Below are 22,639 nucleotides of genomic sequence, written 5' to 3' on the forward strand. Positions count from 1 at the left end.
CAGATGTGGGGTAGCTTTTTTAGCACAGGGGCTGCATTCTTTTCCAGGTGGAGTGATGGGCAGGGCTGGAGGAAGAAGTGGGAGGAGCAATAAATGTAATTTTAAACCTTCTTACAAGAGATGTCTTTCAAGACCTCCACAAAGGATTATTTATCTGTCCTTTATGCGTATTCTACCCCTAGCTTCAGAACAAGATGTCAGGGCTCCCAGGTTTGCAGTTCTGGCTCGCAGGACAAATGCAAACCATTGTTTGGCGGTCCACATCCTGCAATCAAGGGGGAGGAGGAAATTACAATCTGCAAAGAGAAGTAGGCAAGTGTGAGTCCAAGGCATCTGCCATCCAAGACAGGACTTTGCGCCAAACATCCAGGGCCCCACTCAGCCAATTAAGTAGAACGGCCCCCAAACACAGCAGAGTAATTGAAGTAGTACACATAGGCCCCTCAAGTTGTACATCTGTTAATCTCATATGGTCAAACCTCGGTTGTCAAACGTAGTCCATTCTGGAAGACGGTTTGACTTACGAAACGTTCGACAACCAAGGCACAGCTTCCGATTGGTTGCAAGAGCTTCTTGCACTCAAGCGGAAGCCGTGCGGGACATTCGGGTTCTGAAAAACGTTCGAAAACCGGAGCATTTACTTCCGTGTTTTCGGCGTTCTGGAGCTGAAACGTTAGAAAATGGAGCCGTTCGAGAACCGAGGTTTGACTAAAAGCACCTAACTGAACTCCTACTTCCTGGCCTGTTCTTGATCTGAGCCGAGCCGTAGCAGCTGACCGATTTTGCCTTCTTCAGTCAGGTGCCTTTGAAATGAGCAGGTGGCATCATTTCCAAACTGAGCACCTTGTGCGGTTTTCTCCATATATATTTGGGTGCATGTGGCTGTTCTCTCTCCCACATATAGCTTAGGAATTCAGTGCCTGTTCTCCCCAGTTGCTGCATTCTGAAACGGGGGGTTCAGGTAGTATAGGCTTAAGACGGTTGCAAATCGTAACTTCTGTACCCAACTGAAAACATAAGAACATATAGGGAGCCTCCTGGAAAAGGCTAACGGCCATTCTAGTCCACAGTGGCCAAGCAAATGCTTGCTAGCAGGACCTGAATGCAGCAGCAACAACAACTGGTATTCAGAGGCGGACCGCCTCCAACAGTGAAGGTAGAATGCAGCATCCCCAGCTAGTAGCCATTGGCAGCCTTATCCTCCAGGAAGCCAAAGTGGTTGGGTGACATGGGCACGTGTGAGTGCCACCCCAGATGATGCCAGTGACAGATAATACGTGTTGAATCTGGTTACAGATAAGGGTGTCATTTATTATCCATGAACATTGGGCAAAATTGATGGTCAGTCCCTTCTGGTTTTACTTTTCAGTGTGGAGGAACGACCCATGTTCTACGTCTCAGCTGGTCACCCGACGGACACTATCTCGTCTCTGCTCATGCTATGAATAATTCTGGTCCCACGGCACAGATCATTGAGCGAGACGGGTGGAAGACCAACATGGATTTTGTTGGCCATCGCAAAGCAGTGACAGTGGTGGTAGGTTCATTTATTTAAAAGCGTTTATGAACTGTGAGATATGTATATACACGTACATATATATATGTACACACACACACACTTGTACATATATATATATACAGTGGTACCTCGGGATGCGAACGGGATCCATTCCGGAGCCCCGTTCGCATCCTGAAGCGAACGTAACCCGTGTCTGCGCGTGTGCGGGTCGCGTTTTGGCGCTTCCGCGCATGCGTGTGACGTAATTTTGAATGTCTGCGCATGCGCGCACAGCGAAACCCGGAAGTAATGTGCTCTGTTACTTCCGGGTCGCCGTGGAGCGCAACCCGAAAATATTCCTCCCGAAGCATATTTATCCCGAGGTATGACTGTACATACACATATACATACGCGTGCACACACACACACACACACACACACACACAGAGTGGTACCCTGGTCCGTTCCAAAACCAAAGCGTTCCAAAACCAAGGCATGCTTTTCCATAGAAAGTAATGCAAAATGGATTAATCCGTTCCAGACTTTTAAAAACAACCCCTAAAACAGCAATTTAACATGAATTTTACTATCTAACGAGACCATTGATCCATAAAATGAAAGCAATAAACAATGTACTGCAGTCACGCAATCAATCAATCAATCAGTAGCTGAACTGCGTTCCACACAGTCACAAAAACAAAACAAAAAGAGCCACAAAAACACGAACCCAAAATAAATAGCAAAAACAGACAGACCTCAGCGTAACACTCAAAACGGAAGTGTGGCACTCAAATTGGAAGCGTAACACTCAAAATGGAGCACATCCGGCTTCCGGAAACAGTTTGTAAACCGGAACACTTACTTTCAGGTTTGCAGTGTTTGAGTTCCAACTTGTTTGAGTACCAAGACGTTTGAGAACCAAGGTACCACTGTGTTAAAAAACTAAGCAACGTACTGCATCAAAAACAAACAATGTTATTAAACTAATAATAAAACATAAAAACATATAGAAATAAGTAAAAACAGGAATGCAGGACATTCAAACAAATGAAGATAGGGCTTGATCTTACCAGTCAGGCAAAAAGCTACACCTTTACAAGATACCTGAAGCAGGTGAGAAGCTGCTACCTTGTGCGAATGGCGGGGGAAGGTTGTCCTATAGTGCAGGAGCAATAGCAGAACATGGCCATTTTCAGGTCAGTGCCCTGTTATTTCTTTAAGGTGTGGCACCACCCCTAGATTTTCCCCAAATGGTTTAAATTACTCCCTGTCCTGATCGTAGACAGAAGTGAAGCAGAACCGAAGAGACAATTGTTCTTATTTTAGGTAATTATTAAGCCAGATCTTGCATGGGGTGGCGGGGTGTGTGTGTGTGAGGATAACAGAGTAGGCTTCAGGAACAAAAAGTGACAAATGTGCTTATTTTAGCTATTTATTAAGGTCTTGAAGGGGATGCGGGTGGCGCTGTGGGTAAAACCTCAGTGCCTAGGACTTGCCGATTGTAAGGTCAGCGGTTCGAATCCCCGCAGCGGGGTGAGCTCCCGTCGTTCAGTCCCGGCTCCTGCCCACCTAGCAGTTCAAAAGCACCCCTAAGTGCAAGTAGATAAATAGGTACCGCTTTATTGCGTGAAGGTAACGCCGTTTCCGTGTGCGACGCTGGTGCTGGCTCGCCAGACGCAGCTTCGTCACACTGGCCATGTGACCCGGAAGTGTCTTCGGACAGCGCCGGCTCCCGGCCTCTAGAGCGAGATGAGCACGCAACCCTAGAGTAGGTCACGACTGGCCTTTGGGCAGGGGTACCTTTACCTTTAAGGTCTTGAAAGAGAGCAGGAGGGTAGTCAAGGAGGCTACAGGAGCCAAAAGAGCTTTTTTCCTTTTTCTTGCAATAATTGTATTTCATTGCAGCCATCCCAGAAATACACAGAATAGGCATGTTCGGAGAGATTTATATAATTCTTTGTTTGGGTCAGGCCTGACATACAAGTTTTAGCGAGGACCAAAAATACCTGCTCGGTCCTCCTTTGCACCTTAGCTCGGCTTCTTAAAGCAAATTAATTTTTAAGAGGACCCTCTGGTTGTTTCCCCCTTCCCTTCCCTAGAAATTCAATCCAAAAATCTTCAAAAAGAAGCAGAAGAATGGGAGCTCAACCAAATCTAGCCACCCTTATTGCTGCTGTGCTGTCGGCAGCAAAGACCGGTCTCTTTCTGTCTGGGTAAGTAAGTCTTCTCTTCTAGCTGACATGGCCTAGCTCAGGCTGAGGTAGACGTGTGTATCTTGAACAGTGGGCCCCACTCTGGTTCTGCCTTTTAGGACAGGTCTATGAACTTAATCGAATTGTGCATAGGAACAGCTGGTTGTAAGCCAGCTGTGCAGAGTGCTGATTGGCTAGTCTTTGCGACCATCATGAAGCCACCTTTCCCCCGCCTTCCTGTTAGGCTGCGGAGAGTGCTGACTGTCTGGTCCTTGTGGAAATCACAATACTGCCATCAACCACCCTGTAGTGGCTGTTTAAAGAAAGCTTAAATGATACTGAATTAGCTGGTTGGTAAGCTCTTGGTAAGAGGTCTAAATTATGGTTACCAGATGTTTTTCAATGAATCTGGGGTCACTTTTTTTTCTTTTCTTTTTTAAGCTGAGTAGCAACAGGGAGTCAGTAGTGGGGATGGTGAGGCAAAAGACCCTGGGCCCAAGCACACATGCTTATTGTATAAAGGTGCAAAGCCCTTCTTTTGCACCCTGTGAAACATAAAGGCGCAGTTTCTAAAAAACCGGGCAACGGCACGCCCGTGACTCCTGAGCCTCTCCCATCTCCTGCCCCCTTCCCCCTTTGTTTTGACAGATAGGGGAGACTCAGGAGTCATGCGTGGGCGGCCATTGCCCAGGAGGGGCAAAAGGCGCACGGTTTCTCTGCCAGACAAGGTGCAAGCCCTTCTTTCACAGCCTGTGAAACATAAATGCGCAGTATTTTAAAATAATGGGCAACAGCTGCCCACCCGCGACTCCCGAGCCTCCCACGATCAGTCAAAACAAAGGGGGAAGGGGGCAGGAGATCTGTACCACTGAATGTCCCTGGTTCCCTTTTGGCGGTGGCGATAGCAGCCCAGAGCCAGCCTGGTAGCACTATTGGCTCTGGCTGACTTCAGGAGCTGCTCGCGGCCATGGCACCCGCCATTTTTCCTCTCCAGAAGTCCCCATATGAAGTGTTGCGCACAAGACACATCATATGGGGACTTTTGGAGAGGAAAAATGGTGGGCGCCGCAAGCAGCTCCTGAAGCCAGCCAGAGCCAACTGCGCTACCAGGCTGGCTCTGGGCTGCTGAGGCTGCCACTGCCACGTTTCCCGGGGACAGATTTGCAAATCTGGGGACAGAATTTGTTCGGGGAGAGATTTGCAAACCCAGGGACAGATTTGCAAACCCAGGTACTGTCCCTGGAAACCGGGGACGTCTGGTAACTCTAGTCTAAATAATTTTTTAATTGGATGAATATGCTAAGTTCCTGGAAGAGAACATGGGTAGTGGCAGGGGACAAATTTCTGTTAGTGGTAGAAGGGATGTAGTTCCGTTATAGAGCTTCTGCCTTACAAGCAGAAGATCGCAGGTTCGATCCCCAGCATTGCCAGCCAGGGCTGGGAGACACCCCTGCTAGGAAACCCTGTAGAGCCAATGCCGGTCTGTGTGGACAATACAGTGGTACCTCGGGTTACATACTTAATTCGTTCCGGAGGTCCGTTCTTAACCTGAAACTGTTCTTAACCTGAAGCACCACTTTAGCTAATGGGGCCTCCCGCTGCTGCCACGCCACCGGAGCATGATTTCTATTCTCATCCTGAAGCAAAGTTCTTAACCCAAGGTACTATTTCTGGGTTAGCGGAGTCTGTAACCTGAAGCGTATGTAACCTGAAGCGTATGTAACCTGAGGTACCACTGTACTGAGGTAGACTGGCCAGTGGTCAGACTCAGTATCAGGGCCGCCTTAAGCATATCCGGTGCTGTGGTGCAAATATTCCTCTGGCACCCCACCTCCCATTTCCCAGAGTTGTCAACCTTTTCCCAAGCCTCTGCGGGAATCGCTCTCCTCCCATGGGGGCTTGGGAAGGAAGCTGCATGCTCGCCAGCCATATGGTTGGCGGGACACAGCTGGCGGGCATGCAGGAGAGAAAGGGGAGGCCGCCGGCAAAGCCGCGCAGCTCCCCCCTCGCTGGGGTGCCCCTGAGAGGCCGGCGCCCTGGCGCAATGCACCAGTAAACCCAATGGGAAAGATGGCTGTGCTCGGTATAGGGCAGTTTCTTGTGTTCCTATACATTTAGCAGTAAAAAAGCGAAGCTTAGGGGTCGGGGAGAGTCACAGCAGTAAAACCCGTGCTTGTTCCTAGGAGTTATGTCTGTCTCTGCTAGTGTGTGGTGCATTATGGCCCAGTTGCTGTTTTACCGGCAACGTCACTATACTTTTCCTCCCTCTCTCCCTCTAGGTCAGGGCAGCCCAAGTAGGCCGCAAGAGTACTTCAACGCAGAACCTGTGGGCCGCAAACTGCCTTGTCAGGCAGGGGGTGAGGGGAGCGAGGCCTCTAATTACGCTTTGGGAAGAAGGCGGGATGACTTTAGGACCCTGTCAGAGCCCTCACGCCTCCTTCCCAAAGCTCAGCACCTCGCTTACCCGGCTTTGGGAAGACAGCTTGAAGGCTGGGGGGGGGGCGTGTGGTGTCAGATGTTGTTGAGGGCCACCAAAAAAGGCCTTGAGAGCCTCATGTGGCCCATAGGTTGTGCGTTGGACCACCTTACTCTAGGTTTTCCATTGTTGGGTATTCAGCTTGCATGAATTAATATGTTTCATGATCTTCCACATGTTGATGGATCTTGGAGAATGGGATGTGAGACTTGTGTATGACAATAACCACCATGCAACTTTCTGTTGTTTAGCTGACGTGTCTGAAAAGGCCTTTGGTTGTCATACATGAGCTGTTTGACAAGTCAATCATGGACATCTCGTGGTAAGATATTATTCATTAACTACGTTTTAAATTCCCCCTTTCCTCCCAAGAGCAAGGTAGCGGCTACTGTTCTCATCACTTCCATTCTATCCTCGCAACAGCCCTGTGTGGTAGGTCAAGGCTGAAAGAGAGTTGCCCAAGTTCAACCCATGAGCTTCATGACTTGAGTAGGGATATGAATTTGCGCCTCTGTGATGTTAGTCCAGTGATCTAACCACTGCACCACACTGGCTGTCAAAATATGGCTTTGATTGAGACAAAAGATATTTCCTTTGCTGTTCACTGGGAAATAGTGATCTCCCGTTGACAGCAAGCCCAGTCATTCTTCAGTTTCATTAAACTGTATCCTTGTGGTCAGCCATCAGTTCCCATTTAATTCTGTAATGTTTGACTTCCCGAGTTTTCAGCTATTTTTTAAAACAAAATAAAAACATTGTGGTTTACAACGTATCCTTGATTTTGTCTTTTGCTTGTGGCTAAGGCACCATGGTAGGGACGCAGGTGGCGCTGTGGGTTAAACCACAGAGCCTAGGGCTTGCCAATCAGAAGGTCGGCGGTTCGAATCCCCACGACGGGTGAGCTCCCGTTGCTCGGTCCCTGCTCCTGCCAACCTAGCAGTTCAAAAGCACGTCAAAGTGCAAGTAGATAAATAGGTACCGCTCCGGCGGGAAGGTAAACGGCGTTTCCGTGCGCTGCTCTGGTTCGCCAGAAGCGGCTTAGTCATGCTGGCCACATGACCGGAAACTGTACGCCGGCTCCCTCGGCCAATAAAGCGAGATGAGCGCCGCAACCCCCGAGTCGGTCACGACTGGACCTAATGGTCAGGGGTCCCTTTACCTTTACATTAAAGCACCATGGGGAGTGCCTTAGAAACAATAAGAAGTCTAATAGACTGCAGTGCAGTGCAGTGCAAAAACAAATGGAATAAATTTCTGGGGCTCTGTTCAGGTTGGAAAGGCAGGTGCGGTGACTGGACTCCAAGACATAGTTGACAACGCTCAGTTAAACTATGGAGCTCCTTTCCCCAAGAGGCTATGTTTATGTCCTTATGCCATGTTGCAATGATACCTCCCTGCCACTTGAAGGCGCCGCAGTGCTACTTCAGTTTCAGTAAAAAGCCTGTTCCCTCTCTCCTTTTTCTGGTTGCTCCCTCTGCTGGTTTGAAATGATTAGGTGGTAAGAGAAGCAAAGCTGATGATCTGGGCCTTAATTGAGCTCAGCACGATAATAAAAGGTGTGCCTAAGCAGGAAGTGGGTGGTTAGAAAAAGCGCTTCCCTTCCCCTTTGTTTAAAAGATTTTTAGGCTGCAGATTTCAGCATTGCTTTCGGGGCGGAGTGTACAACCAGAGTAGTAATTCCCAGTGGCTTTTTTTCCCTGGAAAAAAGGTGGAGGAACTCACCACGAAGTTAGTTCGTTAGTTAGTTAGTTAGTTAGTTTAGTTTATAGCAGGCCCAGTCGCAGCGCCCCCCAAGGTAGTGGCTAAATGTAAGATGCGATTAATAAACTCAAGCAGACAATGATCTGGATTGGCCACAACTTTATTGATTACAGATATAGGTGGATTTTTGGCTCAGGCATTGGGTGTATATCCATTCCAGAACAAAACAAAAAGAAAAAAGAGATTATTATTTAATTTTTAAAAATTGAGGGAACTTAGTTCCACCGAGTTCCCGCTAAAAAAACACACACACGCACCGGTAATACCAATAGTATAACGTAAGACCACAAATTTAGTCCCATTAAAAGGAGAGAACACTGTAAAATGCCCAAGAAGGTTTCGGCAAAGTAAAATGAAACCATCCATAAAACTGATAACGGCAATCAAATGAAGTCTGGCGGATGTCAGGGTAGGTTTCCATGCCTGGCTTGTTTAGTGAGCGCCCAAGTAAGTAAAGCACGTTAACATCTCCAAGGAAATCTGAGGGTTTGAATTTACATTTTATTCCTGTTTGCGTTTATTAAAAAGGAAAGGGGGGGGAGGTTTGTTTTAAAGCAGGCTGTTTTCATTGTGAGCATCCTACTTTTTTGTATCCCACCCACCTTCCCAAGAAGCTCATTTTATTTATTTATAAGAAATATTTACTTGCTGCTGATTCATAAAGAAAATACTGAAACAGTTTCACGACAGCTGTACATAATACCATACAATAAAAACCATATGAGAACGGTGAAATTGGATAACTGTTGTGGAAAGATGTGCTCTGAGTTGCCGGCATAAGCCTGACTGAATAGAAAAGTTTGCAGCAGGTATTTAAAAGCTGATGCAGAAAGCACCTGCTGAGCTCCAGGGAAGGCTGGTACTGTCTGTAACACACCCAACACATTTTGCATTTGCACACCACAAGCTATCTTTCCGGAAGCTTATCTGTGGTTCTTTTCTGGCGAGTTTCCCTATAAGCTGCTGAAGAACCTCCAGAGTCTCTGGAATATGTTTCAAAAACTGTTGGCCTGAACCTTTTTGTATCCTGGCAAAAAAGAAGACATAATATAGAAATTTGTTGTGGGAAGGTAGTATTTGAGATGGCTCAGTCTTTTCCTATTGATCTTATGAATTCTGTAATGACCATTACTGTATTTACTCATGTATGAAATACTATGGTATCGATCATAACAGCAGCATAGTCACTCGCCAGTTGTTCCCGCTTTCGCTTGAAATGGTGTTGTGAGTGTTTGGCTGATTTGTCGGTCTGTTAGCACGTTGTTATGGTATAAAGCAACATGGACGGCCAGCTTCCATTTTTGAATAGCTGCAAAGGGAATAGTGACAGCACAACATATTGGTCAGTAGGGCATGATTTGCCTGCTGCCCCATATACATAAAGCCATTCCTCTGACCACAGTTCCATAGCAATAGACTCCTTTCTTAAGGAGTGCAGTTCGTGCATGCTCTGAAGCTGAACTGTGTAAAACCAAGGCCATCTGAAAAGCACATGCAAAAAAAGGCCAGAACTTAGAGTTTCTCATCCTGCTCCCTGCTGCGGTATTTGAACACTCATTTATCTTCTGCAAGACTTTCTTCAGTAGTAGGGAAGTTAGGTCTGGGTATTCCTGTTGCCTCGATGGCATGAGAGCTTCTGCAGTGCCACTCTTTCCCGCTCCGCCAGGGTCATGTTAGAAGTTCCAGACCTGCCGTGTGGAGTTTCACTCTGCTAGCGGTCAACTTTGGCTCATGCTGGCACGAGGAGGGGCTGCAAGGAGGACTTCTCCCACTGTGCTTGGGTCTCCCCATGTTAATCCTGGCATTGCAGGAAGGAGCAATTTCTACAGCAGCTCCCAGGATATGATGAGTACTTGGGCTCAGAAAGCATACTGCACACTGCTTGGGTTTTCTAAGTTTCTCAGGAATATCATTCAGGATGCCTGACAATTTTGCGGGCTGGTTAATGTGAGAACTTTGTGTGTGTGTGTGTGTGTGTGTTCCTGGGTTTGCCAGCAGGTTAACTACATCCCACCAAACCGCTGGTCTTCCAGTTACATGAGCTGTTCTCTCCAGTCTAAGGTACTAATCAAAATCCTCCATCTTTGTCTTCCCAGGACCTTAAATGGGCTTGGCATCTTGGTGTGCTCCATGGATGGATCAGTAGCATTTTTGGATTTTTCCCAAGATGAGCTTGGCGACCCTCTGAGCGAGGAAGAGAAGGTACCCTGCGCTATTTTATTTTTTAAAAAAATAATATTTATTACTTTTCCAACAATTTAAACACTACAAAAAGAACAATGCACAAACACTACATAACACTAACACATTAAACTAACAAAACAAAACAAAAACAGTTTAAAACACATCAAACAATTTCAATATCTTATCTTTCATTCACTTATTTCAACGACCTCCTCGCACCTCCCTTTTTGTATTCCACTTCTATTCATTGTTTCAGCAATTCCTTTCCATCTTCCTCTGTTTTCTATCCTATAATTATCTTAACACATTCTTGCCTTATTGTTCCCTTTAATATTCTATTAATCTATTTATACTTAATTCCTTATAACATTTCTACTAAAGCCATATAACCCTGCGCTATTTTGGATGGGCTTGCTAATTAAGGCTGCAGCCCTAACTTCACTTACCTGGGAGTAATCCCGATTGGATTCTGAGTAGACATGGTTAGAACTGTGCTGATCAGTCGCATCTGGGAGAACCTTTTGTTGCCAGGGTGGGGGTCATGTTGCCAGTTCTAACACATCCTTTGGATCACAGCTGGGAAAATGTGGCAGGTGCACTATAAACAGGTTATGTGCATGTATTCCTGCACTCAACAGATGCCTGTTGTTTTTTGTGTACATCCCTATGGTTTTCAAGTCTTCTTTCCTTTTTCTGCCATCATTGAAAGGGGAGGTCCATTAGCTCAGCACAGCATTCCTCAACCTGGTAGCTGGCAGATGCTTTGGAATCACCCCCCACCCAGTATGGCCACTGGGCAGGGGTAATGGGTTTTGCTGTCCAAAATATCTGCAGGGCACTGGGCTGGAGAAGGCTAGCTTAGTAGGGTTGTACATGCTTTGCATGCTCAGTCTACAGAATCATTGGTGTTTGAAATGTCCTCCATCGCTTCCTTCAGAAATTCTCATTTATCTCTTGCTTTTCCTTAGTCTACTCTCTTTTACGCTCCTCTGGTCCCTCCTGTCCGCATTCTCTAAACCTCTTTCTCAGAGTCCGTCTCCTGCCTTTATTTTTGCATAGCACCTGAATCATTTCTAAATAATGGTGAAAGCCGGCAGACAAATGCAGCCGGAAATAAATGAGTCAGTACAGCTGAAGGTTTCTGCATTATTTGGATATTCAGTCCGTTGCCCGAGTCCTTTGTCATTTTCGATCAAGATTCGGGCACGCAGTTTAAGCGGCTGCTTTTGTGTTCTCACCTTTGCGCCCCTTAGAGCAACATCCACCAGACCACTTATGGCAAGAGCTTGGCTATAATGACTGAGGCACACCTGTCTACTGCTATAATTGAGAATCCAGAGATGTTGAAGTACCAGCAAAGGCAGCAGCAGGTGGAAAAGAAGAACGAAGCAGCGAGAGACGTAGCTGGCTCAGCAGCAGCACCTAAAGTAGCAAGCATGGTGAATGGGGAGAGCTTGGAAGACATTAGGAAGGTAGGTGACTCTGATGGTGGTTCTTTTCCTTCATGTCACCTTTGCAAAAGGGGAAAGTTTGGCATCTGGCTCCTCCTTGACGCAGCACAGAAGGGTTCTTGGTGTGGTTCCCATGTGTCATTTACACAGACCTCCAGCCACTCATGCTTAGTCCTGGAGAGGCTGTGACATGGACAACTGGAGCCTTGGTGAGGCATTGAGTGATTCAGTCATTTCTTAGATCCATTCAATCTGGGTTTAGCCCGGGGTTTGGCTCAGAAACTGCTTTGGTGGCCCTGTATGATGACCTCTGTCGGGACAGAGGCAGGGGAAATGTGTTCCTCTTCATTCTCCTTACCTCTCAGTGGCTTTTGATATCATTGACCGTGGTATCCTACTGGAGCTGCTGTCCGAGTTAAGGGTGTGTGGTTCCTCAGGGTTCAGTTTTATCCCCGACGTTCGAGCTTTTCAACCTTTTTGAATCCACGGCTCCCTTGACCAACTACAGTGGTACCTCAGGTTAAGAACTTAATTCATTCCGGAAGTCCATTCTTAATATGAAACTGTTCTTAACCTGAGGTACCACTTTAGCTAATGGGGCCTCCCGCCATTGTGCTGCCGCCGCATGATTTCTGTTCTCATCCTGAAGCAAAGTTCTTAATCTGAGGTACTATTTCTGGGTTAGCGGACTCTGTAACCTGAAGCATCTGTAACCCGAGGTACCACTGTACATTCTTTCTGCGTCACCACTGTGGGGCTCAGGAGCCCATTAATGTCACCCCTTGCCTACAGAGCTGGCAGCCTCTCACCCTTTTTTGAACACCCTGGGTGGAGTGTTCTCTCAGCCTCCTATCCTCTCCCCTCCGGGCAGCCCCTGCCATCCTCTGGTCTCTGATCTGCCCCCCCGCCCCGCCCTAAAGAGAGGTGCCTCCTCACACTGCCCCACAGGCGTCTGGTACTTGTCTGTCCATTCCCAACAGCAAGAGCTGGTGGACTTGCTGGCTGGGCTCCCTCGCCTGCTTGCTTGCTTACTCCAAGGCCGCCTCGGTTCCTAGCAACCAGCACCCCCTGGCTAGCCCCAGAGGCACCATTCGCCTACAGAGTTTGCAGCCAAGGCTGCTGCAACCAACAGGTGTGCAAGCCTTTGAGAGGCAGAGACACAAGAGGGCATCAGAGAGAGGGAAGGAAAGAGGGACAGAGGCCAGTGTTGCCCACAGCACCCCTGACCATCATTCAAGGGACCCCAGGGTGCCATAGCACGCGGGTTGAAAACCACCTATGATATTTAACATCTACATGAAACTGCGGAGTGGGCTTATCCAGAGTTTTGGACTTGGGCTCTCGGAGATTCAGCAGGCGTAATCAGTGCTAACTTACAGACAGCTCCTCAAGCCCCTTTTCATTGCAATAGGCCTATTTACCTGCTCAAATTTTCTTATGATGAGCCGGCTATCGTTATTATTTTGTATTCTCTTTATGGTACCTTACATTTTATTATAACTGTTTTATTGTAAGGTCATATGTTGCCTTGTTTTTTATATGAGTGGGAGGGATAGAAGTATTTTAATAAACTGAATAAACAAAATGTCCTTGCAATAGGACTTTATAGCAATTACAAGCAAAAGTTCCAACAGCCATCTTTCCCCCCAACAGAATCTTTTAAAGAAACAAGTTGAGACTCGGACAGCAGATGGACGGAGAAGAATCACACCTCTCTGCATAGCTCAGCTGGATACTGGGTATGTATGTCTGTACGTGTGTGTATATATATTCCTCTCACTCTATAGGCCGAGGGAGCCGGCGTTTGTCTGCAGACAGCTTCCGAGTCATGTGACCAGCATGACTAAGCCGCTTCTGGTGAACCGGAGCAGTGCACGGAAACGCTGGAGCGGAAACGCCGTTTACCTTCCCGCCGGAGTGGTACCTATTTATCTACTTGCACTTTGACATGCTTTCAAACTGCTAGGTGAGCAGGAGCAGGGACCAATCAACGGGAGCTCACCCCGTCGCAGGGATTCGAACCGCCAACCTTCTGATCGGCAAGCCCTAGGCTCAGTGGTTTAGACCACAGTGCCACCCGTGTCTATATCTCTCTCTATATCTATCTATCTATCTATCTATCTATCTATCTATCTATCTATCTATCTATGAAATATAGAATGACAGGTTTTATATTTTCTTTCGTTGAGATTTTCTTAAATCATTTGTATACTTAAAAAGAAACCCTCATGTCTTCCTGTTGTGAAAATACTTCTATATTACTCTGCAACTTGTCTTTTGATGTATGTACTTTTTCTAAGTTATTGCTGCTTCTTAAAGATTCATGGTGAGAGTCAGCTAATGACTTATGTAAGCGGAAGCCCTGTGCAAGTTCTTCAGATAACCTAGACCTAAGCAGTTTAGGTTCTTTCAGGGTCTGCAGGCTGGTTGCCATTGCTCACACCCTGGTAACTGCCAAACCCATTGACTACTGCGGTGCATTGTACCTGGGGCTACCCTTGGGAAGACTTCCCGGGAATTTCAAGTTCCCTGCATGAACTGGTAGCCTCCGACTGTTTCTGACACCACAAGGGTGGGGGGCAGTTGCTACAATGGTGAAAATGGCAATGCCAAATCGAACACAGCCATTTCTGATTGTGTGACTCAGATATGCTGAGAATCCCAGAAGGAGGTTGATGTACTCACCTTTGACTCTGCATGCAGCATAAATCTTTGTGCTGATCGAACGTGTCTCTTAGTGCTACTTTAGATACAATCTCTTCCTCCTTTGTATTATATAATTCAATGCATACATTTGTGTTTAAAATGTATACACCTTCGATTATGTGGCACGTATATAATCCAGCTAATCTCTTGACTGTTGTCTGTTTGTTTCCCCCCGAAAAACAGAGATTTTTCTACAGCTTTTTTCAATAGTATTCCTATATCTGGATCCTTAGCAGGCTCAATGATGTCAGCTTCTCAAACCAATCAGCTGATGTCATTAGATTACAATGCAACCAATATCCTCTGCACGTCTAAGCCTGCCTTAGAGCCGGTGGCAGTGAGTGTTAAACCAACCGAAGACGCAGGCAACAAAGATGGGTCAGTACTGGGCAACGGAGATCTCATCTTCTAACTTTTTGTGACTTGGGGGCTCTGTCCATGTACTGCATGTCGGTCGCTCTGCGACTCTTGTTAGCTATGATTTTGTGTTTCTGAATGAGCCCATCACGGCAATAACTTTCATATTGCCTCTCACTGATCCTCAGTGATTTGAAAATGTGTTTGAACAAAAAACCATTCTGTGTAGTTCTAACAACGCAACAGAACGGGGGGGGGGATGTCTCTTGGGACTATGTTAAATGGTTACAGGGAAATAGTCAGACACCACTTAACCACCGCCGTATTTTTCGCTCTATAAGACGCACCCGACCATAAGACGCACCTAGTTCTAGAGGAGGAGAACAAGAAAAAAAATGTTCTCTCCCTCTCTGCTCAGCGCCTCTCCAGCAAAGCGGGAGGAGAAACGGAAGGGGCTCTGTTTCTCCTCCCGCTTTGCTGAAGGGGCGCTGCGCAGAGAGGGAAAGCTGCGCAGTGGCTCTCCAGCGAAGCGAAGCCAGGAGAGCAAGAGAGATTGATCCCTCTTGCTCTCCTGGCTTCAGCAAAAGCAACGCGAAGCCTCCTGAGCACAGCGGGAGCGCTCCCGCTCTGCTCAGGAGGCTTCGGGAGGCTGTCCCTGAAGCCAGGAGAGCAAGAGGGATCAGTGCACACCAATCCCTCTTGCTCTCCTGGCTTCAGCGAAAGCTGCGCAGCCTGCATTCGCTCCATAAGACGCACACACATTTCCCCTTACTTTTTAGGAGGGAAAAAGTGCATCTTATAGAGCAAAAAATACTGTAATCATAAACTGAGGCTGTGTACGAACAATGCATTTAAAACACACAACACTCCCAAGAATTCTGGGAACAGTAGTTTGTTAAGGGTAACTCTGAAAGGTAAACTACAATTCCCAGGATTCTATTGGATAAGCCACGTGCTTTGAATGTATGGTGTGTGTGTGTGCAGTCTTAACTTTGTGGGATTCTCAAAAGCACACACAGACCCATTAAGAGTTGCACACCTGCTTGCATCACTTGCCAACTTGATAACATTTTAAGTTTGTCACAAAAATAGTCTAGGAACATAGTAAGTTGCCTTATATGGAGTCAGACCATCAGTCTATCCCACACTCTAACACAATATTGATTGGTATTACTTATCAGTTGTTTAAATACATAAGCAGGAGTCAGATACAGTAAACGCTTTCCAGTGCAGTCGGGAATTCATGGTGATATAATCACCAGCCACTTTGTCAGAAGTGAGAAGTGTAGAAAACACCAGCCGGATTTCCTACAACTGCTAGTATGCAAAGTGCTAGATGCAGAGGTGTCAAAAGTACCTTCATCACAAGCCTGGCAATTCTAGAACTATACCTGATGATCTGTTGGAAGTTGATAGTCTTTACTTTCCCTTTGTTATTTTAACTCACGTGCAACTACTCATCCCGCATACGCATTTTATAGTTTCCTTTTTCATCTTTTACTTTTTGCCCGTTGTTATAATTGTTCTCCCTGTTTTATATACAGGGGTACCTTGGTTCTAGAATGGCTTAGTTGTCAAACAAATCGGCTCCTGAATGCCGCAAACCCAGAAGTAAGTGTTCCGGTTTGCGAACGTTTTTTTGGAAGCTGAACATCCAACGTGGCTTCCGCTTGAGTGCAGGAAGCTCCTGAAGCCAATTGGAAGCCACACCTTGGTTTTTGAATGGTTTCGGGAGTCAAACGGACTTCCAGAACGGATTAAGTTTGAGGACCAAGTTACCACTGTAATTTCATAAAATGAAATTTAAAAATAACCTTCCCAAAGAAGTACCTGGAAGACATGGACAAGGCAAGTCACTGGCTTCCAGTGGCTTCATTCCAGTTCTCTTCGCTCAGCTGGAGGCCCTTCCAATTACCCAGAGGGGCAGAAGGGGACACTTTACCCAAGATGTGCAGTGGTGCCTCGCAAGACGAAAAGAATCCGTTCCGCGAGTCTCTTCGTCTTGCGGTTTTTTCGTCTTGCGAAGCAACCCTATTAGCGGCTTAGCGCTATTAGCGGCTTAGCGGGCTTAGCGGATCAGCTGATAAGCGGCTTAGCGGCTTAGTGGATCAGCTGATTAGCGGCTTAGGATCAGCTGATAAGCGGCTTAGCGGCTTGGGAAAAAGGGGGGGGGAGGAAAAAAACCCCGCAGGAACTCGCAAGACATTTTCGTCTTGCGAAGCAAGCCCATAGGAAATTCGTTTTGCGAAGCACCTCCAAAACGGAAAACCCTTTCGTCTAGCGGGTTTTCCGTCTTGCGAGGCATTCGTCTTGCGGGGCACCACTGTACCATGTTAGGATGAAAAACAGCTTCCATCCTGGGGACTGATGTGAAACAATGGGGATTGATGTCGCCATTTTCCACTGCTTGTGAACTTTCGTTTTGTTGTTTTGTTGGCCTGTAGAACACTCCCCCCCCCCCAATATATATTGCCCCAACTCAGCTTTCCCCCCCCTTTTTTTACAGTGTAAATGCTACCTCTGCTTCAGCTGCTCCACCTGCATCTTCGCCCTCTGTGCTGCCGGCCTCTTCCAAGATAGAGCCAATGAAAGCGTTTGATTCGAGGTTCACGGAGCGATCCAAAGCCACCTCAGGGACTTCTGCCATAACACACACAAATCAGATTGCCATAGACAGGTGAGGAATGAGCTGTGCCCAGGGGAGAGTGAAGGAGGAAATTCCACTTCCTCCAAAGTTGCAATATCTTAAGACTCCGTTTTCTTGTTGTGTAGCCTGGTACATGCAAATGAACATTCGCTAACCCTTCCCAGCAGAAAAAAAAATGTATATGGGCAATAACCATGGAAACCTGCACTGTGGCACGTTATAGGAATGCAATAAATCAGCTAGGCAGAAAGTTATAATTAACCTTAGGCTACTGAGCAAGGAAGAAACAACTAATGAATAAGACAATTAATCAAAAGTTAATGAATGAAGACACTGAAGAATGCGTGTTTATTCAGAAGTTAATAAATAAGGACATTGAAGAATGTATTCAATCACATATTATTAAAAATGGAAAGTTAGAGAAGGGTATTCAGAGGAGCTAGAAGATTCCTGAAATATGTACACAGAAATATATAAGAATGCTTTGTAATCATACCACATTGCAGTCTTCCTCTGTTTTTCAGGAGACTGTCCCTGTGTGCATTTGTAGCCATTAAGGCCTAGTTTTCACCTAAAGACCATATATAATAATAATAATAATAATAATAATAATAATAATAATAATAATAATAATAATAATAATAATAATTTTATTTCTATCCCGCCCTCCCCAGCCGAAGCCAGGCTCAGAGCTGCTAACAACAGTAAAATGATACAACATTCTAAAATCATTTCATTATAAAATCAGTTCAAATCAGATTAATGGCAACCATTGGGCTAGAGTTCTGTGAGGATTGCCAAAGGAGGGGGTCAGGCAGTGCCCTGACCAAAGGCCTGGTGGAACAGCTCCGTCTTGCAGGCCCTGCGGAAAGATGTCAAGTCCTGCAGGGCCCTAGTCTCTGGTGACAGAGCATTCCATCAGATCGGAGCCACAGCCGAAAAAGCCTTGGCTCTGGTTGAGGCCAGCCTAACCTCTCTGTGGCCCGGGCCCCCCAAGACGTTTTTGTTTGAAGACCATAAGGTCCTCCGTGGGACATACCAGGAGAGGTGATCCCGTAGGTACAAGGGTCCTAGGCCGTATAGGGCTTTAAAGGTAAAAACCAGCACCTTAAACCTGATCCTGTACTCTACCGGGAGCCAGTGCAGCTGGTATAGCACTGGGTGAATGTGATCCCACAGTGAGGACCCCGTAAGGAGTCTCGCCATGGCATTCTGCACCCGCTGGAGTTTCTGGGTCAGTCTCAAGGGCAGCCCCACATAGAGCGAGTTACAACAATCCAGTCTGGAGGTGACCGTCGCGTGGATCACAGTGGCTAGTCAGGGCAAAGCATGTGCTTTGTCCCATATTCAGACCACAGGATCTCTAGCTGGGACAGAGAAGCTGTGGCTGCCCATATGTGGTTGGACACCAGATTAAACTTGCATCCGCAAGGCCAAAGGTTCCCAGGTTGCTCGTTCCTGATCTGAAGCATCTGTTGCATCTGAGCTGTAACTGGCCATTTAGGTTTCAGCCAATTTGTGTCCTGAATGGGATGGCCGTTCCCACCATGTTTAGAGTAGTACATTTTGTCGGGACGCGGGTGGCGCTGTGGGTTAAACCACAGAGCCTAGGACTTGCCGATCAGAAGGTCGGCAGTTCGAATCCCCGCGATGGGGTGAGCTCCTGTTGCTTGGTCCCTGCTCCTGCCAACCTAGCAGTTCGAAAGCATGTGAAAGTGCAAGTAGATAAATAGGTACCACTCCGGCGGGAAGGTAAACACCATTTCCCTGCGCTGCTCTGGTTCGCCAGAAGTGGCTTAGTCATGCTGGCCACATGACCTGGAAGCTGTACGCCGGCTCCCTCAGCCAATAAAGCGAGATGAGCGCCGCAACCCCAGAGTTGGCCACGACTGGACCTAAAGGTCAGATGTACCTTTACCTTTATTTTGTCCTTACTGCTGCTGCTAACGCTACATCCAAAGTGCTTGCTGCTGAACCTGGCCATTAGCCCACCTAGTCAACATCCTGTTCTCAAAGTAGCCAACCCAGTGTTTATGGGAAGCCCAAAAGCAGGAGCTGAGTGCAACGGCGGTCTCACCACTTGTGATTCCCAACGACTGGCGTTCAGAGGCTTACTGCCCCCAACAATGGAGGGAGAAGAACATAGTCCTCATGGCCAGTAGCCATTGGTAGCTTTAGCCTGCGTGGAATTTGTCTATAACCATCTTTTAAGGCCGTCTAAATTGATAACCATCACTACTTCTTGTTGGAGTGATCTCCGTAATTCTACTGTGCTCTATGTGAAAAAGTACAGTCGTACCTTGGTTCTTGAACAGAATGCGTTCTGGGAGTCCGTTTGACTCCCGGAACCGTTCGAAAACCAATGTGCGGCTTTCGATTGGCTACAGGAGCGTCCTGCAGCCAATCGGAAGCTGCGCCGGACGTTCGGCTTCTGAAAACTGTTCAAAAACCAGAACACTCACTTGTTCAGGAGCCTATTTGTTCGGGAGCCAAGGCGTTTGAGATCCAAGGTACGAATGTACTTTGTCTGCCCTGAATTGTCCAGGGTTCCACTTCATTGGATGGCGCTGAGTTCTAGCGTTGTGAGAGAAGGGGGGGAAACGTTTCTCTATCCACTGTCCCAACACCATGCACAATTTTATATACCTCTGCCATGTCTTCTCTGCCATTTCTCTAAATTAAACGTCTCCAAATGTTGTTTGAAAACGTGTGGATTCTTAATCATTAGGCCACTCCCACCCCCACGAACCAGCCCAGAAACTGCTTTTGAAACTTTGTCGAGTAACCCTGTGTTTCTCTTGCAGATTGAAGGAGCAGAACTCAATTAGGGAAAGCAAACCTAAGGATATCTTGGAGAGTAGCAGCGACAGTGAGGAAAAGATCCCAGCCAAGCCTATGATTCTGTCCAAGCGTAAACTGGACCTTGAAGTAGAAAAGAAGAAGAAAGGCAGGCCTCGAAAGGACTCAAGACTGATGCCCGTTACGCTAACAGTTCAGGTAACTGGGGTGCCTGTCATCTTCTGTTGTTCATTTGCTTATGAAAAAAAATATTTACAGTGGTGCCTCGCAAGACAAAAAGAATCCGTTCTATGATTCTCTTTGTCTAGCGGTTTTTTCGTCTTGCGAAGCAAGCCCATTGACGGATTAGCGCTATTAGTGGCTTTTAGCGGCTTATCTGCTGATCAGATCAGCTGATAAGCGGCTTAGCGGCTTAGAAAAAGGGGGGGAAGGGGGAAAAACCCGCAGGAACTCGCAAGGCATTGTCGTCTTGCGAAGCAAGCCCATAGGAGATTCGTTTTGCGAAGCACCTCCAAAACGGAAAACCCTTTCGTCTAGCGGGTTTTCCGTCTTGCGAGGCGTTCGTCTTGCGGGGCACCACTGTATCTGTACTCGATTTGCATCCTGTCTTTTGACTGGCAACCTTGAAGTGGCACATCCTTTACCTAATACACAAAGAGTTCATAGCCCACCTACTCTCAGCTGCCAGAAACATCATAGCCAGACACTGGAGAGACCTGTCAGGAGTAAGCATAGACGAGGGGTCAGCAGATTTTTTTTCAGCAGGGGGCCGGTTCACTGTCCCTCAGACCTTGTGGGGGGCCGGATTATATTTTGGGGAAAAAATATGAACGAATTCCTATGCCCCACAAATAACCCAGAGATGCATTTTAAATAAAAGGACACATTCTACTCATGTAAAAACATGCTGATTCCTGGACCGTCCGTGGGCCGGATTTAGAAGGCAGTTGGGCTGGATCCAGCCCCCAGGCCTTAGTTTGCCTACCCATGGCATGGACCAATGGTATCAGATAGTATGGGAAACAACCTTATTAGAAAAACTAACCAACAAACTGAAACTGACGCAGGGACAAATAGAAGAAGATGCCTTCATCCCGGTATGGTTACTTTTTATCACATACACAGCCCAACAAGACAATGACAAGAATTTGCCAACAGCATTCAAATCAATCTGGCTAACCTGATCCAAAGACGCACACACGGAAACAAATTTCACCACAGCCAGTCAAAGACAACCAGCCACACCCTAGGCCACCCCCCCAACCTCTCTCACCCCCAAAGGAATACAAGCGAATAGTAAAGAGAACTCACACAAGTGACGCTGACACAAAACCCTACACATACACTGAGTAGAATAAAAGCACTGCGACCCCACCCCACTCACCATTCCCCCCTCCACCTCTTTCCCCCCTTTCTTCCTAATGTAACACTAATGTCTCAACAGATGAAACTGATCTGTAGAAAATGTAACTTGAAAAAGGAGACATTGTACATACATTTGTAAACCAAGAAATCTTTAATTTTTTAAAAAAACAAAAACACAGATATGTAAAGAACCATGAAAAAACCAAAACTTTGGGTGGAGCAAGAGCGGGTGGTAAAAATGTCCCCTTCCCACTGAGAGCTTCATGGAAAAGAATCTCCAGGAAGGAGAAAAGCAGGTGAAGTCTACAGCGTGCACCTTCTCCTTCTCTCTTTCCTGGATTCCTTTCCACAGACCGCTTGGTGGGAAGGCAACGGCTCCAGCTAGTGTTTGCAATTAAATGGACACAGGTGTTTTTACGCCGATCAGCCTGGTTGAGTTCTCCTTCTTGCCTTTCAGTCTCCAGCAATCCTGGCTTCTGAGAAGGATGGTGCTTGCCACAGTGCACCGCTAGCACTTAAACTGCCAACCCCAGTCCCTCAGAAATCGTTTGCATTGCAAGTAAGTGTTGGATAAAGAAAACCAAAAAACTGCACTGACTCTTCTGCAGTTAACAGCAGGTTAGTTCCAAGAGAAGCGCTAGGATCGGCGTGGACAGCCAGCTGCGGAAACTCCGGAGCATAAGGAGCGAAGTCTTCACAGTTTCCCAAGGCAGAGGTTCCCAGTAAAGTGTTTGGGGTATAAAAGGGATTGGGAAAAGATGACATTTTGGTCTTTCTGCCGACAAGCCAGACCCATTAAACCATATTTGATCCGGACGTTCCCAGAGATAAGAAAAATTTATTCCTTTACGCAACAGCAGCGGCCAGAATACTGATTGCAAAGGACTGGAAGGGGGAGAAAATACCACCATTATTAGAATGGCAAAGTAAACTCTGTGAGTTTGTGGAAATGGCAAAAATGACGGCAACTATTAGAGGCCATTCAAATCGGAGAATAATTCAAGAGTGGGAGGGAGTGAAGGAATATATGAAAAAATATGGTTCTGGAACTGGAATATTAATAGATAACGTGTAAAACGTGCAGGGGTAAGCAAGGAAATAATAAAAAATCAGCTGAACAATAATTAAATTATAACAACACAACAAGACGGAAGAAGTAAAAATAAAATAAAATAAGATCACACATGGGTGAAGGGGAACGGG

At 46.7% G+C, this 22,639-nt stretch overlaps 1 protein-coding gene across 1 annotated transcript in view; it reads left to right on the forward strand.

Moving 5' to 3' along the window:
• The window catches only part of HIRA (histone cell cycle regulator), a 64,767-nt gene that overhangs the window by 26,240 nt on the left and 15,888 nt on the right, over positions 1–22,639 (forward strand). Inside the window, exons 8-17 of the mRNA XM_081174755.1 lie at positions 1,370–1,537; positions 3,598–3,711; positions 6,418–6,488; positions 10,024–10,129; positions 11,365–11,583; positions 13,216–13,301; positions 14,452–14,646; positions 17,132–17,302; positions 20,077–20,269; positions 21,894–21,995. Coding sequence (XP_081030881.1) covers positions 1,370–1,537; positions 3,598–3,711; positions 6,418–6,488; positions 10,024–10,129; positions 11,365–11,583; positions 13,216–13,301; positions 14,452–14,646; positions 17,132–17,302; positions 20,077–20,269; positions 21,894–21,995 — 1,425 coding nt within the window. The remainder of the gene's footprint in view (positions 1–1,369; positions 1,538–3,597; positions 3,712–6,417; positions 6,489–10,023; positions 10,130–11,364; positions 11,584–13,215; positions 13,302–14,451; positions 14,647–17,131; positions 17,303–20,076; positions 20,270–21,893; positions 21,996–22,639) is intronic.

The sequence above is a fragment of the Podarcis bocagei genome (genome assembly GCF_964188305.1).
Source record: "Podarcis bocagei genome assembly, chromosome: 16".
Taxonomy (NCBI): Eukaryota; Metazoa; Chordata; class Lepidosauria; order Squamata; family Lacertidae; genus Podarcis; species Podarcis bocagei.